This window comes from Penicillium soppii (assembly GCF_028829465.1).
Source record: "Penicillium soppii strain IBT 18220 chromosome Unknown utg000007l, whole genome shotgun sequence".
NCBI lineage: Eukaryota > Fungi > Ascomycota > Eurotiomycetes > Eurotiales > Aspergillaceae > Penicillium > Penicillium soppii.
Genome location: NW_026643237.1, coordinates 806,417 through 820,387, shown reverse-complemented (window position 1 = coordinate 820,387; position 13,971 = coordinate 806,417). Strand labels below are relative to the sequence as shown.

Genomic DNA, 13,971 nt, shown 5'->3' with positions numbered 1-13,971 from the left:
TTGCTAAATACCAAGCATTGCTCGCTAATATTCTCTACATCACATTGCAAGTCCTCATTCTCAAGTCGACGCAGGTAAAAATCGAAAATCCCCATATCCCATCAACGTAAAAGGAGCCCAGTAGAAAGGACTGGTCCAATCCAACTGACCCAGTATCATTTTCGTCGTCAACAACAAGAACTGTGCGTCTGGCACAAACTCCGCAGGACTACGACCCTGATCACCTGGCGCTGTCCAATTCTCCAGCATACCATCGAGCAACAAACCCACCTTCTCACTATCAAGCCCGATCAACTCCAACTGCGCCCGCCGCAGTACCTCTGCCACCGACAAATGCACTTCATCCTTGAGCAACCGATAGAACAGCGTCATGATCAACATCGATCCGAAGTCACTGACTTTCCACAACGTCCCGATATACGCCTGACACCCGGTACTCAGAACAACATGCGAGAAACCCAGTACCTCGTTCCCGGTCGTTGCCTTGCCCAGCCCGCTCAGACAGGCCGCAAACACAAGCAGACTGACTTTGCTGTGGATGGCGGACATGTCTAGAACGCGGAAGTCCTGGCCTTGTCCGATTGATATCGACGAGAGGAGCGGGTTGCGGTGGTTGATATCGCCGTGCGTGCCGATGTGCAGGATGAGGGAGTCGCCTTCGACGTGTTTGCGGAATGCTTGTCTGGTTAGGTGGGATGCTTCGATTGGCCAGGTTGAGAACAGGCGTGCGATGTTGATTGCTTCGATGCCTGCCATGTGCAAATTTGCTTCTTTGTTGGATCTGTTTGTGTTGCTACTTTCTTTTGTCGGGGATTTGGCGAAGACGGAGACTTTTGGTGTGCCTTGGGTTGCTTTTCGCTGAGAGAGGTAGTGGAGGATTGTTAGGCTGGGCGCTTGGGATATGGCGGCGTGTTTGATTAGGGGCTCGTTGTCAAATTGGAGGACTGAGAAGGGGAAGGCTGTGAGGGGGTCTGAGACGGAGAAGATAATGTGGGTTTTTGATTTGATGGTTTCTGTGAATGGATCTAAGAGCTCTGCTGAGATCGAGCGCGATAGTATGTTGATTTGTTTTTTGCGGGCTTGCTCTTCTTCGCCGTGGTAACCTGTCATCTCTTTCATAATCTGCATTATCTTCATGACGGGTCTGCGAATATCGACATTGCGCGTTGAGCCCTGGTGCAATTGTTGGATGCCTTCTCGAGTCACTGCAAACACAATGCAGCCCTGAGGGCCAAATGTTGCCTCGATCACCACAGCGTTCTCATCAATGCATTGATAGAGTAGCTGCGGATGGATAATGGTATTAGAATTTTCGATAAAAATCGTTGTAGAGGAGAGTTCTTCGCTTTCTTGGCTTTTGATATCTTGCTCAAGACGTAGGATCTCCTCTTCCTGCTCCGGGCTTCGGTTTTGGAGTGATAACAATGTCCTCAAAGTTCTTCGCTTATAGACTACTTCTAAGAGGAAAGTAGTTCTAGAATCGACAGATTGCCCATGATCAGCCTGCACCTGTAATGATTCGAGTACTGCACGAGCTCGACTGCGTTCGGAAAATAGAAGAGCATGCTCAGCCCAAGAGACGCCAGCCGCATGGCCATGGTCATAGCTGGCTATGATGCCAACAGGTATGTTGGCACTCCTGCAGCTCAGACAAAGGGTTGCGAGGTTGATAAAGACCTCGCACGTCCAACCTGCCCACGAGCTCCCAATACGGGCATCGACGTCGGCTATCTGTGTTCGACGAAGCTCAATTGCTCTCTGGACTTGAATCAGTCTTGAAAATGCAACCTCTGGACGGTGGTTATGCATCATGATTGCGCTGTAGTAGCTCAGTCGAAAAGAGTGATCCAGGGAGTTCTCGTTTAGTTGGTCGAAGAACGTCGGAGAAATTTCGATGATAAGGTCAACTATCCGACAAGCTCTCTCATAGTCTCCCCCAAAGACAGTGAAATTCAAAGCATTGCCTGCTATCGTGGGAAATGCCGACCTGACTCCGATACCCTGCTGGAAGTCTTCGAGGCAGTCGTTGAACAGGCTATTGTCGTCTATAGTATCCAAAATTTCACGAGCCTTCGTCAAATCGCCGATACGCTTGCATGCTAGGATGCGGCGGAGGTCCCTTGTATAGACCTTTGGCATATTTCCTGCCTGATCCACGAACAATCGGAGTGTGTCTTCTGCTTTGTCCACATTCCCTTCTTCCAGGTACCGATGGTAAGTGATCTCCGCAGCAGCAGACCTAACATTAACTTCATCGTCCGCCATGGTCTTCTGCCACAGGTATTTCTTTTTCTTCGGATTATAAAAAACTTCAGAGCGAGTCGACCCGGAATCATGACTCTGTTGTAATCTTTCACGGAACTCCCGAAAACTGTCATCATGCTGAATCCAATAGACCAATTTCTCTTGCCATTTCTCAAAGGCAGCTAAGTCCTCTACTCGGAGATAGATACTGCTCACCTTACGACTGAAAGTCCACAGCGTGTTGAATTTCGCGATTTGCAACGACGTCCGATCCATTTTGCCTATCGGAGTATCTGGCGCAGCTTGGATCTTAGTCTCGTAATGTTCGCTGACTTGGTCGACCATGGCTATCGCATCCGCTAGGTAGACTCTTGCGCCTGTTGAGTTGAACAGCTCGTGATGAACCCATGCCCGAGAAACCGTTGCCTGGAACTTGGGGACTGCATCATCGAGAGCATCTGATACTTCATATGCGGAGTCCCAGGCCGAAAGTGCTGTGTTCATGCGGGAGAATCGGAACCACTCTTGTCGTCCATAGCGGGATAGAAGAAGCCCGATAAAATGTCCGAGTTGTTCGTTCTTAGCACCAGCACACCAAAGCCCTATTTCCCTTGCAGTGATGTTCGTATGTGTGCCTCTGCTGATAGAGACCAAGATCTGGTGAGCTTTCACAAGTTGCACATTTGCTTCGTCTTTTCCGAAGAGGTCAATAGCAAGCTTTAACTTTTCCTCTGCACTGTCGAGGATATCGGTATCTATTCCCTTCTTCGTTTGTTGATGACGTGCTGCAGTGTGCAAACAGCAGCCCTGTCGAAGCAAGACCGCTGCTTGACCACGCTTGCAGTTGGCCTCCTGGAAGAGATCGAGGGCATCCTCATAGCATTGCCGAGCTTGTGCAGAATAATCGAAGATCAAGTCGACTTCAACGGGATCCCATGCCGTGTCCTCAGCTATAGCAGAAGAAGCATCGGTGATAATCATGTTCAAAGAGAGGGGGCTTGCGAAAGGAGGGCTGACGAGGCCGTCGCCTTCCATCACCTTGCAATTTGCCATTCCCACCCTATCGCCACTGGCCTCATATCTAGAGTACAATCCTTGTAGATCCATAACCGCCGAAGGCCTTTGGCAAGTAAGATAAAATTCCACAAGCAAGCGGTCAAGATACAATGCAATGCTAGTCGCGCCATTCTCAATTGCGATTCCTTGAAACTTAACCACAGATTTTGTCATTTCAGCAATGAAAGGTGCCGGGTCCGCAACGGGCTGATGGTAAGAGCTGCCAGGAGAAAGCGGGTGGTATACGGAAGTCAAATGCCGTGTAAGATGAGGAACAGCAAGTTGGACGGTATTCAGAATGTAGCAGAAGACTTGGTCTCGCAGGATACTCGTTGGCAGATATTGATTGAAATTTGTCAAGAACTTTTGTGTCAGATCATCGGGTCCGAGTAGATCACCTACCATGGAGACATTGCGAGGGAGACCGCGTTCGTGGTAAAAGCGTAGAGATGGGGGATAGCGACGGGTCCAATCCGCCATGAGGAGGTAGTTGGTATAGCGCAAGCCCCATTCTTGGGGTATTTGATCGAGAATGCCATAGAGAATGTGTAGATTTTCATATGCGTTCTTCAAATTTCCAGTCAAAATCGCATATATTGTTTTGCATCGCAAGAGCTGTGCGTACTCTGGACCAACGGGGAGATTAGTTGGTTGTTCTTGAAGGAGCTTCCATGCGGTATCGAGATCTCCTCGATACTCTTCTGCGAAGACAGATTGACCGCAGAGGTTGATGAAATGGTCAAATTCCATGATTTTGTGTATAGAGAGAGTGAAGGCTGTTGGCGGGGTTGTGGATGTTAATATGGAAAAGCATGTAGAGAAGGTACTCCGTGAACAGGAAGGATACAGACATCGGATTAACGGGATTACAGTGCACTCACTCTATATTATGATTGGACATTTAATTGCTTAATTTTGCTTACTTTCGTTGCTTGTTTATCGCTCGCCAAAAATTACCGAATTAGTGCATTACATGACACTGCCCCGCCAGGCAACTACTGCATTGTCCAGTGACTCTTATATTCAGAGCATCTTGACCGGTCAACCCAAGAGATCAAAAGTTTTCATGTTCCAAAATGAGGGCCAGTGACGACTCATCCTTTTTTCTCTACGGCGTGGGAGAGAAACCCGAAGCCCTAACATTAGGTTCGCTGGTGTTGGAGAAATATTGGCAACCATTAATCGCACGACACTACACACATGATATGCTGAGGTATGTCTAGGAGAGCGTGGAATGAGTGCTTTTTGCGCCTCAATTTGAACTAATTGACCCATCGGACCAGCGATGAAGAACTTAACCACCACACCCACAGCACAAAATTGACCAATCCAAGCTTTCATGGGGCTTCTCGGCTATCACCTTCAGTAGGAATAGAAGGTGGTGATATAGTCAATCTCAATCTTGCTTGGAACAGGGAGCTTGAACGAATCGTCGTCGCAGAAAGTGGAACCAGGATTATTCTGAAAGAGTAAGCCGAATGTTGTACTGTCGATGTCACCCACTAAAATATTAAAGCCCCGAAGTATTCCTCAAGAATGAAGTCCTCAGCAACTCTGCAGCTCAAAAAAAGCTTAAACTCTGGCTATCAGCGGCACACAGTGCTTATGTTCTAAACTTCAAATTCGCCCGACGTCCAAAAGTTTGGTTTTTGACCGGAATGTACCTACTTGAAGGGGCGCGAACAATAGTCTCCAGAGGTCAGTCTACAAAGATATCCACGGGCATTTCATCCGCTCTGGTTGGTGCTCTATCTGGTGTCCCAGTAGGAGGGTCAGTAAGTCTGGGCACAGGATCTTCATGGGAGATGGCGATGGAAATTGCCGAGCCACATGTTTGGGCGGCACAGTTCCGTCTGCTCGATGCCCGCTTTTTGAAGATGGCGAAGGGTGGCGTGGATGATGTAAAGCTGCCCATGACGATGGGATTATACCGCGATGTCATGTCGGTTAACACTGCCCGTGGAGGGAAGGGCGACTCCGTGGAGATTGGACTCGAGAAGGAAGAAGGGAATAATGAGCAAGGGGAAGATCTTATAGAGGATCAGGATAGCCAAGAGCTGGAAGAGTATGAGAAGAGACTGGAGCAAGCTATCAATGTTTTTGAGATGGCTCCTAAGCACTTTTTACAGTGATTGATGGGCGTCTAATGTAAATAGATTTGTATAGTGTGGGTGCACCAGTATAAATCCCGGCTGTCAATTCTGTACATTATAGCACAGTAAATTTAGCCAATGCGCAGGTAGCAGCTTGAGTTCACTATCTAGGTAATTTCGCCTTTGTGCTTTTTGCCTCCCTGAGGATATCTACCTCTCTCGATTGATTTAGCATAGAACGGACAACCCGATGTATATGTAAGTATAAGAGTGACGTGTACTCACAACATAGTTGCCCTAATTGAGTGACTACAATGTAGGAACCCCATATGGTAGGAGATTACGGACATTCAACACAAGAAATATCCAAAGAGAGACCCTAACCAGGTAATGAGCACCAAACAGACAAAGTAAAGGGTCTACAGAAATAAACCATGATCTATACTACCATTCATGAATGGCCCTTCGCATCTTCTGCTTTGATGCCAAAGCTTTCCTGTCATTGCCTTTCTGCAACTATTCATTTCAGTTGACGGTTTGATCTCAAACATCTACAAACTACACCATATCAAGAAATCATTCAAAGATGCCTCGAGTACATTGGAAAGATCCCAAACCCGCATCAAAAGGAACAAGCTGACATAAATCCCTTTAAAAAGACAACATCCACCGACAGCTTCGACAGTCCTTCTGACGAACTCTGCGAAGCCATCGAACTCCTCCGCCATGTCGTAGACCTCTCCAACTCGCTACAAGCGGCGCGCGATTTCCGCGAAGAAATCGAATTCCTCCGACGCCGCGAAGCACGCCTCCACCTCTTCGACCTAATCGAAGTAATGGACCAAGTAGTCTCGAGAATAAAAAACGAACTAATCGCCGCACGCTCACACGCCGGCACAGCCTTCTACGCTCTAACCGCCCGCGACCGCTCGGGCATGCGCATCTACCATAGAGAAGACCTGAAGACATACCTGGACGTCCGCAACGCCGACGACCCGCCCAACCCTTCTTCGCAGCTGTTCCAGGCCGCGCAGGCTGCGCGCTGGGACGCCGTCGAAGTCCAGCGCAAACATCTTCGAGAGCGGCTTCGCTGGTTCAGAGATTTGATGCCGAGCAATGTTCTCGACGACCCGGATATCCGTGAGCGGGTGGAGCAGCATGCTGCCGAGGCTGATAGGATGGAGGTGGATCATGTTAACGCTGGGCGGGAGTTGCATCATCGATTTAGGGATATGATGCGGGACGACCAGTTTTTATTTTTGCGGTGGTACGAGACTGATCTTGCGGCGAATGGGATCCATTGGAATAGCAAGAAGCGTGTGTTTCACTTTGTCGGTGTTCAGACGACTTTGACTGCTTCGAGATCGGATTAATATGATACTTGAATGGGGTTTGACTGTCGGTCATTTTGGGCGAGAGAATGAACAGACGATGAAGCGTTTGACGCAAATTGGGATAAGCCAATAATTGTATTGATATTGTTAGCTTGGCTCGCATGGCCTGTGACTTTTCTCAAAGCATTCAATCATTGCATTTTTATACAAATAAAAGCTTATTAATTAGATGCTACCTGCTTATGCCTACTTTAAAACCAAATGGGCAAATCTGGCAATGACAACGCTTGTTAAAATGCCAAGCCGCCATCCTTCGGATTCTGATATACATATAATCCTCTTCAACACCCTCACGTCTTCTCCCGATACTTGTCAAGCTGCCTACTGATCTCCAACATACTCCCAGGCCACCAATCGCCCTCCTGATTCAACAGCCATCCACGCCATTGCCCATCTCTCCGGGAAGCAACAATCTGCCCGAGTTCCCAAGCCCCAGTAGCACCAATCCACCATACATTATCCAACATGAGAACCAAGACAAGCCAGTGGACAAATATCTCCATGGCCAGCTGGTGCGCTAAGCCAGGCTCTGCGGAGCCAAAAAGACACTCGACTGGTTCTCCGCCTAAGATAAAACCTATCATCTCTTCGATCAATTCTAAGTAGCGGGTCGGCGCTTTATGAATAAATGCCATTATGAATCTCCGCGGGAGTCGAGAGGGGACTGTGGAAGTTATGCTGGCTGTATACCTTCGCATCCAGGGCGATATATTTGGAATCTGGTCCATGGGATTACCATCATCTTCGAAACGACGAGAACGGTCATCTAAAGCGACCGAGTTCGCACTTTTGGTCGGAAAAGTCTCGCCGACAATGTTTCTGAATAGCTCCAAAGCAGTCAAACACGCCTGCAAGTCAGAGTCACTGTGGACAGCCGATGAACCCCAGTCGCGAAAACCACCCAATTTATTGTCGGTCTGCACTCTGCTCATATCGCTCGCTATCTCACTGGCCTTCTTGTCGAGCTTCGCCATGGCAGAAGCAACCGTAGCAGCGAGAATAGGGTATAGCGGATGATCTAGCGGCTCTCTCCGCTGTTGGCTGGTACCAACTAGCGTAGCATCAGAGGCAAGCCTAATCCGCACCTTGCCATTCACCCCACACGCCCCATTCACATTCATCAGCCCCCCATAAGCGACCCTCACAGCCCGAAACAAGCTAATCCACTGGCAACTCTTCGGCCCGAACCCGCCACCCAGTTTCTTTCCCCCAGCAGCACTCCCAGCCAGCCAAATGCGAATGCAATGGCTACCTGATCCATACATGCCCATCATCGCTGCATTCGCAAGGATATGGTCATAGTGTCTGACTTCAGACAGGGTGTGCTGGATCTCCCGCAACGACTCCATATGGTACCTGTCAGCGGTGGACAACAGCTCTAAGACCTTGTCGCGGTTTGCTGGGGATACTGGTGTCTGGCTGATTATGTCGTTGCATTTGCATATTGCCGAGAAGGCGAGCAGTGAGCGCATGAGCGGTTTGCTTTGTAGGGCTAGATTGGGGATGCCGATTTGGAGGGCGTATTGGTCGCCGTTGTCGACGGTTAGGTCTTTGCTTGTGTGCTCGAGGTAGTGTTCTAGTAAGGCGAAATCTGTGGGGGTGAATGTGTGTGCTGGGTAAGCCTGTAGGAACGGGTCTGGTTTTTGGTCGTAGGGAGGTTTGTTAAATTGCGACTCTGCTATTTCTGGTAGTGATGGCTTGGGGCTTTCGGAGAATGTCGATGAGCACATTGATGAGCCGGGACTTTCTTCATAGGCTGTTTCAAGAGGGTTGAATAGTTGTTGCTCTATTTGTATGCAATTGTCCGGCGCTGGCATGTCGGGTTTTATAGCGTATCGACATATGAGGCCCATCTTATTGCATCTCGAGCATTTCGGCCGGAGTTCGTCGCACTGTGCGGTGTTAATGTGTACCATCATAGGGCTGAAGGCAGTGCCCACCTTGATTCTGCGCGTCTTGCACTTCTCGCAGCCATTTCGAGACTTTCTGTGTGGTCTGCGCGCCCTGAAAGTATTGCTGCTATCTTGGTATGATTTATCCATGTCTTGTAAAAGGAATTTAGATTTGATGATCTTCTAGATGACACCTTGAACGTTTAATAGTCTAGGATCAATGGCAATTCCAAATTGTTGTTCGTTAGCATTGGATACCGGCGATTTAATTGGTGGACACAGCCGAAAGTAAGCAGAGATGAGGCTGTGAATGACAGTTTCTTCAGTTTAGGGCATTAAGGATCAGCATCTTTGGCTGCGCCTCATCCTTGGCAAGAGATAACATTGGGATCAATTTTCTGGAATAAGGCAATGGAATAATAGGCTTCTTGGCTTTGGAATTCAAACGTAATAAGACCACTTCAAATTTTCGTACATTTTATGTTACGATGGAAATCGTGTAGATACGTAAAGATGATGAATTCACAAGCTAAGAGGGGCGATCATGATGGCAAACGATGAAAGATGACCGACTGTCCTCAGTCGTCACGAACGAAAAAGCAATAGCGAATTGAAAACTGATCGTTGTTGGAACGGAATGGGAAAAGAAAAACGAAGAGAAACCGTGTAGAAACTATACGGAGTAGGAGAAACAGAAACGATCTCGCAGGTGACCGGAGTTAAGAACAAAGTTAGGCAACAATGTCCTCGGTGCTTGTTTCGATGTGTTGAGCCTTCTTTCTCTTCGAGGCGTTCTCGTCGAGCCATTCACTCAGATTGAGGTCGTCCTCAGGGACGTCTGGTTAGATGAAGCCGCTCCGGTACTTCACGAACCTGGTGAGTATTATGTGATGGTAGTTCTCGTCCTTTGTGGGGCCGCGTTCTTCCTTGTAGTGTTCGGCAAGCTGAACGTCTTTGTCGATTTCACTTGCGGCGTGGCCGAATACTTTCTGATTTCTTGCAGGATCTTGGCAGCTTCGGCGTGGTGTTGACCTTCTGTTCTACGTCCATGTAGTCCAGTAAAGCTTCTGTGTCTTCAGCAGACTGCGCGGCGTCAGTGACTTCCTTAATCCAGGACAGAAGAGGAAGAAGATTGACGGCTGAGTGATGCGTGTAGAAAAGTGAGAATGGTCAATGCCATCTCCGTCGGGCACCCAATACAAAAGCGAAGCAATTCTAAAGCAAAAGCAAAAGAGAGAGATAATTGAAGAAAGTCTGAGGAATACTATATATTTCATTGGGTTGAATTTATTGAAGTGAGACGAAGTGAGATATAACTCTATGGAACCTGAAGCAGAAATGGGAGATAACTATGCACTGAGAGGCGACATATACCCACAAAGTCTTTTGATTATAAAGTTCAACTCGAGATGACCGTTTATTAAGATGGGATCTCCACTCTTATTGCCAAGGTAAGCGTAGTTGCGGGCCAAGAGGACCCTTATGCAAGTGCGTATTCGCTTGAGTAGTTGACAAATTCTATACCGAATTACTGAAGGCATGACAGCATTATGCCGGCAGTTATTTTGTTCTTGTCTTTGTATAATTCAGCTCCAACGGCCTTGATTCTATAAACATGCTCGGCTGAAGCCGTTACAAATAGCAGGTGTATGAATTAAACTGGCTTTGGCTTACATACGCAAGGGAAGTTGGACCATATAGAAGGCCGATATTTATCTTCCAGTAGTCATTACCCTAAATGATAAGGCTGAGTACTATATGGTCTTGGTTCTATAGAGCACGGTCATCTACACCCCGGACGATAACCTAGACCCCAAACAAAGTAACGCTAGCCAGTCAGTGAGCTCGAATGGATATTTCAGGTAGATGACTGCATATTCGCGTATAGAATACGCACTGTGGCTATGCTTAGATACTCTCGTTTGCTGTGTCAATCATAAAACAGACCCGGGACTACAACTACCAGAATAGGCATATAAGGGCCCATGATTCCCAGCAACCCTCTACAATTCTTGAAGAAAATACCACACCAATCCAATAAACCATGTATCTACCATTCATCAAGACAGTCCTCTTCAGCCTCATAACCATCTCCCACGCCCGTGATCCCAAAGGCCATGAGTACCACCCAGCACTCCCAACCGATAGTCCGTACACCCAATCCACCGCCACCCCTCAGAAACCCTAACCAAATCAGGCCGATCCCCTTGCCCAGGCCTAAATGCCCTAGCAAACCACGCCTACCTCCCACGCTCGGGAAAAAACATCGACCTAGCGACACTCCGTAACGCCGTCCACGACGCCTACAACTACATCCCGACCTCTTTCGACGGCGCCTTCGCACAAGCCGTCTCCTTCAACCTCACAACAACAGGCAATGCCTCAACCTTCCACCTCTTCGACCTGGCCCGACACGACGACATCGAATTCGACGGCTCCCTCTCCAGAAACGACATCTACTTCGGCGACGACGTCCACTTCGACATCAACGTCTGGACACCTGTAGCACATAATCTGAATCTCTACGACACCCTCGGCCCTGAAAATAACCAATATGTCACTGTTGAGACTGCGGCTAGGGCGCGCGCTGCCCGCGTGAAAGAGGCACAGAGGGTTAATCCCTCTTTCAATGCTTCTGCTAACCAGATAATGGGAAGTCCTGGGACGACGGCCCTGTATCTGACGACGCTGTGGGATGATAATGTGAGTGCTGCGCCGAAAGCGTGGGTTCGGGCGTTTTTCGGTATGTTCTTTGCCGCTCTGCTTTGCGTTTTCATTTTAATTCTGATGCGGACTAATCTTCCACAGAGGAAGAACGCATTCCCTTCCTCGAGGGGTTCGGGCATTCCGTGATCCCAAGGACTGAGGCGAACTTCACGGAAATGACGAAACGGGTGCTGGCAGTGGATGTTTAGAGCGTAAGACCGGATGGAATGGGATGATTGCTGCTTTCGACGAACTGGTTCCTTACAAACAATATATGACATATATACATTGCATTGTGTTATAAACCTACTAATTAAGCCCCCTCCCTCATCCCAACAAGAATACATCCCGCCCCCATCATCCCCGCACCAACCCACCACAAGCCCCCAACAGCCTCCTGGAAAACGACCATTCCCAGGACGGCCGTGGCGAGGAAATTAGAGGCCGTATTGGTGATGGAGACTTTCGTCGTTGACGGGCCGGCTGTGAGAGCACGCGTGAATAGTGCCCACATGATAATGTTGCAGAGGACGTTTAGGCCGAGGCAGGCCTGGGAAATAATGTTAGTTGGGATTTGGTTGCAGTGATGGATGATAGAGTTATTCGTACTACTCTAACGAGCATCTCGATAAAAGGCGATGAGTCCTTTCCGAAGATGTGGGCGATTGACTGGGCGAATGATGTTGTGTGTTGGTCCGTGGTTCTGTGTTTGTTAGTCTGGTGTTACACAATAATCTTAATTGGCTTAGGGTTATTATGTTAGGGGGTGGAGAGACTATAGGCCTGTAGCTACCTGCACGTACATATTTACATATGTAGGTAGGTATAGCTAGAGCTGTATAGGATTAATTATGCTTACAGTTTCGCAAAGACACCGTTCAATGCGGCGAAGGCACCACTCGTCACTGCGAGGATGACCCAGGGCGATGCGGAAGATTTTGGCTGTGATTCGGACATTGTGTTTTCGGTGTTGTATATAGAAAGGGGTTGTACACCAGATATGTACAGAAAGATGAAGATGCGACGTCTGTGAAAGGGATGCCAAGACTGATAGCGATAAGGATAAGACTGATATGGATGATCGGCATGATCTCGCATCTACATACTCCGTTCATACCTCCATAACCTTGAAAAAACATCTCAGACAATTTAGGGCGACAACCTCTGAACCTTCCATCCCTCCCCTTCCTTAACAAATCGAAACCGATCATGCAACCGACTCCGCCTCCCCTGCCAAAACTCCACAGACTCAGGCACAAGCCTCATGCCGCCCCAAAACGGCGGCAGCGGAATCTCCTCAACACCACGGAATCTCTCCTCCACCTCCCTAACCCGTGCCTCAAGCACCCCCCTCCCATCCGCATCATCAACAGCCTCAACACCATCAGAGCCATCTCCCTTCTGCGCAAGCTCAATATCCTTACGCAACGTAGGAATCTCCTCCCCCCTCGCCTCCCACAAAACACTACTCTGCCAGCTCGCCCACCCGCCAATCTTCGACCCGCGCTCCCTTGTCTGCCAGTAGACCAAACTCTCCTCGCGACTAAGCGGTTCAAGGAGTCCCTCAACGCGAACGCAGCGCTCAACCTCAGCCCAGGTAAACGTCAACGCGCCCCACTTATTCCCCCCAGCAGCCTCGGTCTCAAGACCGCCATCCTCATGCGGCTCAGGCATACCACCGGGCTCCTGTCCCTGATCCACCTGCGCACCAAAAACCTGCGCCCCCTTCCCTGCCCGACTTCCCCAGTTACTGTAAACCACCCACCCGCGCTCGTCGAGCTCCTTCAGGTAGAGTGTGCGTGCACTGACCCGTCCAGAAGGGAGTTCGGCGGTAGCAAGGACGCAGGTCTCTGGTGCTGAGGAGGGGAGGAGACGCGGGTCGTGGAACCAGGTGTTGAATTGGTGGAGGGGGTTTGGGGATAGTTGGGAGATTGTGAGCGGCGGGTTTGTGCCGAATTGGTGGGCTTGGGCGGGGTGGGAGAGGATTTGGGCTTCTGTTGCTGAGGTTGGGGTTGAGACTTCGGAAGGGGAGGGGTGCTCGTGCTGCGGGGTGCTGGGTTCCGGAGCGATGTCGCCGGGTGCGACTTTGGGGTGTTAGTTTAATTTTTGTTGTGGGTGGATTTGGGGGGGAAGGGGGAAAGAGGCTTACAGATTAGCTTCTTTGGGCGCGTGGGGTGATTGCTTTGGTCCATTTTTGGTGGTGTTGTGGTTGAATATCTGGAGGTGAGGCGGGGGCGGGGAACGAGTGACTTGGGTGCGATGCGGAAAGATGAGTGTAGACGTAGACGGGTGAGCATCAATGTAATTGTAAGTTGGATTGCACGAGTAGGTTGTGCGCAATGCTTGTTGAACAAGAGTTGGTTGAGAGAACTCAAGTGTAGTGAGCTCAGGAGCTCCGGAATGGGAAATTCCGGAGTATATACGCGGGTGTCAGCAAGAAGACCCGATCATGCCATCTCCGCAGCTCTTCCTTTTTATTTTATTTGAAAAGATTGCGACTATGGCTACAGAAGGAAGGTAATTTTGACTCATTCATTTTTTTCATTGATTTTAGCGTCTACACGCATAGAGAGTTGAGATGATCTA

At 49.0% G+C, this 13,971-nt stretch overlaps 7 protein-coding genes across 7 annotated transcripts; 3 read left to right on the top strand and 4 right to left on the bottom strand.

Annotated features, from left to right (window-relative positions):
- Positions 1–60: 60 nt before the first annotated feature.
- N7529_009563 (CHAT domain-containing protein) lies at positions 61–4,050 on the bottom strand (the record flags this gene model as incomplete). The annotated part of the gene is made up of 1 exon (XM_057245090.1): positions 61–4,050. One exon carries the CDS (start codon positions 4,048–4,050, stop codon positions 61–63), a length of 3,990 nt encoding a protein of 1,329 aa, XP_057093353.1.
- Positions 4,051–4,376: 326 nt separating this feature from the next.
- On the top strand, positions 4,377–5,432 carry N7529_009562 (uncharacterized protein; the record flags this gene model as incomplete). The annotated part of the gene is made up of 3 exons (XM_057245089.1): positions 4,377–4,513; positions 4,584–4,769; positions 4,817–5,432. The coding sequence occupies 3 exons, from the start codon at positions 4,377–4,379 to the stop codon at positions 5,430–5,432; spliced, it is 939 nt and encodes a 312-aa protein (XP_057093352.1).
- A 547-nt stretch (positions 5,433–5,979) lies between these two features.
- On the top strand, positions 5,980–6,766 carry N7529_009561 (uncharacterized protein; the record flags this gene model as incomplete). The annotated part of the gene is made up of 2 exons (XM_057245088.1): positions 5,980–5,988; positions 6,053–6,766. The coding sequence occupies 2 exons, from the start codon at positions 5,980–5,982 to the stop codon at positions 6,764–6,766; spliced, it is 723 nt and encodes a 240-aa protein (XP_057093351.1).
- Positions 6,767–7,077: 311 nt separating this feature from the next.
- N7529_009560 (uncharacterized protein) lies at positions 7,078–8,604 on the bottom strand (the record flags this gene model as incomplete). Its single annotated transcript, XM_057245087.1, has 1 exon — positions 7,078–8,604. The coding sequence occupies one exon, from the start codon at positions 8,602–8,604 to the stop codon at positions 7,078–7,080; it is 1,527 nt and encodes a 508-aa protein (XP_057093350.1).
- A 2,119-nt stretch (positions 8,605–10,723) lies between these two features.
- On the top strand, positions 10,724–11,594 carry N7529_009559 (peroxidase family protein; the record flags this gene model as incomplete). Its single annotated transcript, XM_057245086.1, has 3 exons — positions 10,724–10,826; positions 10,877–11,422; positions 11,488–11,594. The coding sequence occupies 3 exons, from the start codon at positions 10,724–10,726 to the stop codon at positions 11,592–11,594; spliced, it is 756 nt and encodes a 251-aa protein (XP_057093349.1).
- A 104-nt stretch (positions 11,595–11,698) lies between these two features.
- N7529_009558 (uncharacterized protein) lies at positions 11,699–12,342 on the bottom strand (the record flags this gene model as incomplete). Its single annotated transcript, XM_057245085.1, has 3 exons — positions 11,699–11,935; positions 11,995–12,088; positions 12,245–12,342. 3 exons carry the CDS (start codon positions 12,340–12,342, stop codon positions 11,699–11,701), a joined length of 429 nt encoding a protein of 142 aa, XP_057093348.1.
- A 192-nt stretch (positions 12,343–12,534) lies between these two features.
- On the bottom strand, positions 12,535–13,682 carry N7529_009557 (pyridoxamine-phosphate oxidase PDX3; the record flags this gene model as incomplete). The annotated part of the gene is made up of 2 exons (XM_057245084.1): positions 12,535–13,469; positions 13,535–13,682. The coding sequence occupies 2 exons, from the start codon at positions 13,680–13,682 to the stop codon at positions 12,535–12,537; spliced, it is 1,083 nt and encodes a 360-aa protein (XP_057093347.1).
- Between the last annotated feature and the right edge of the window lie 289 nt (positions 13,683–13,971).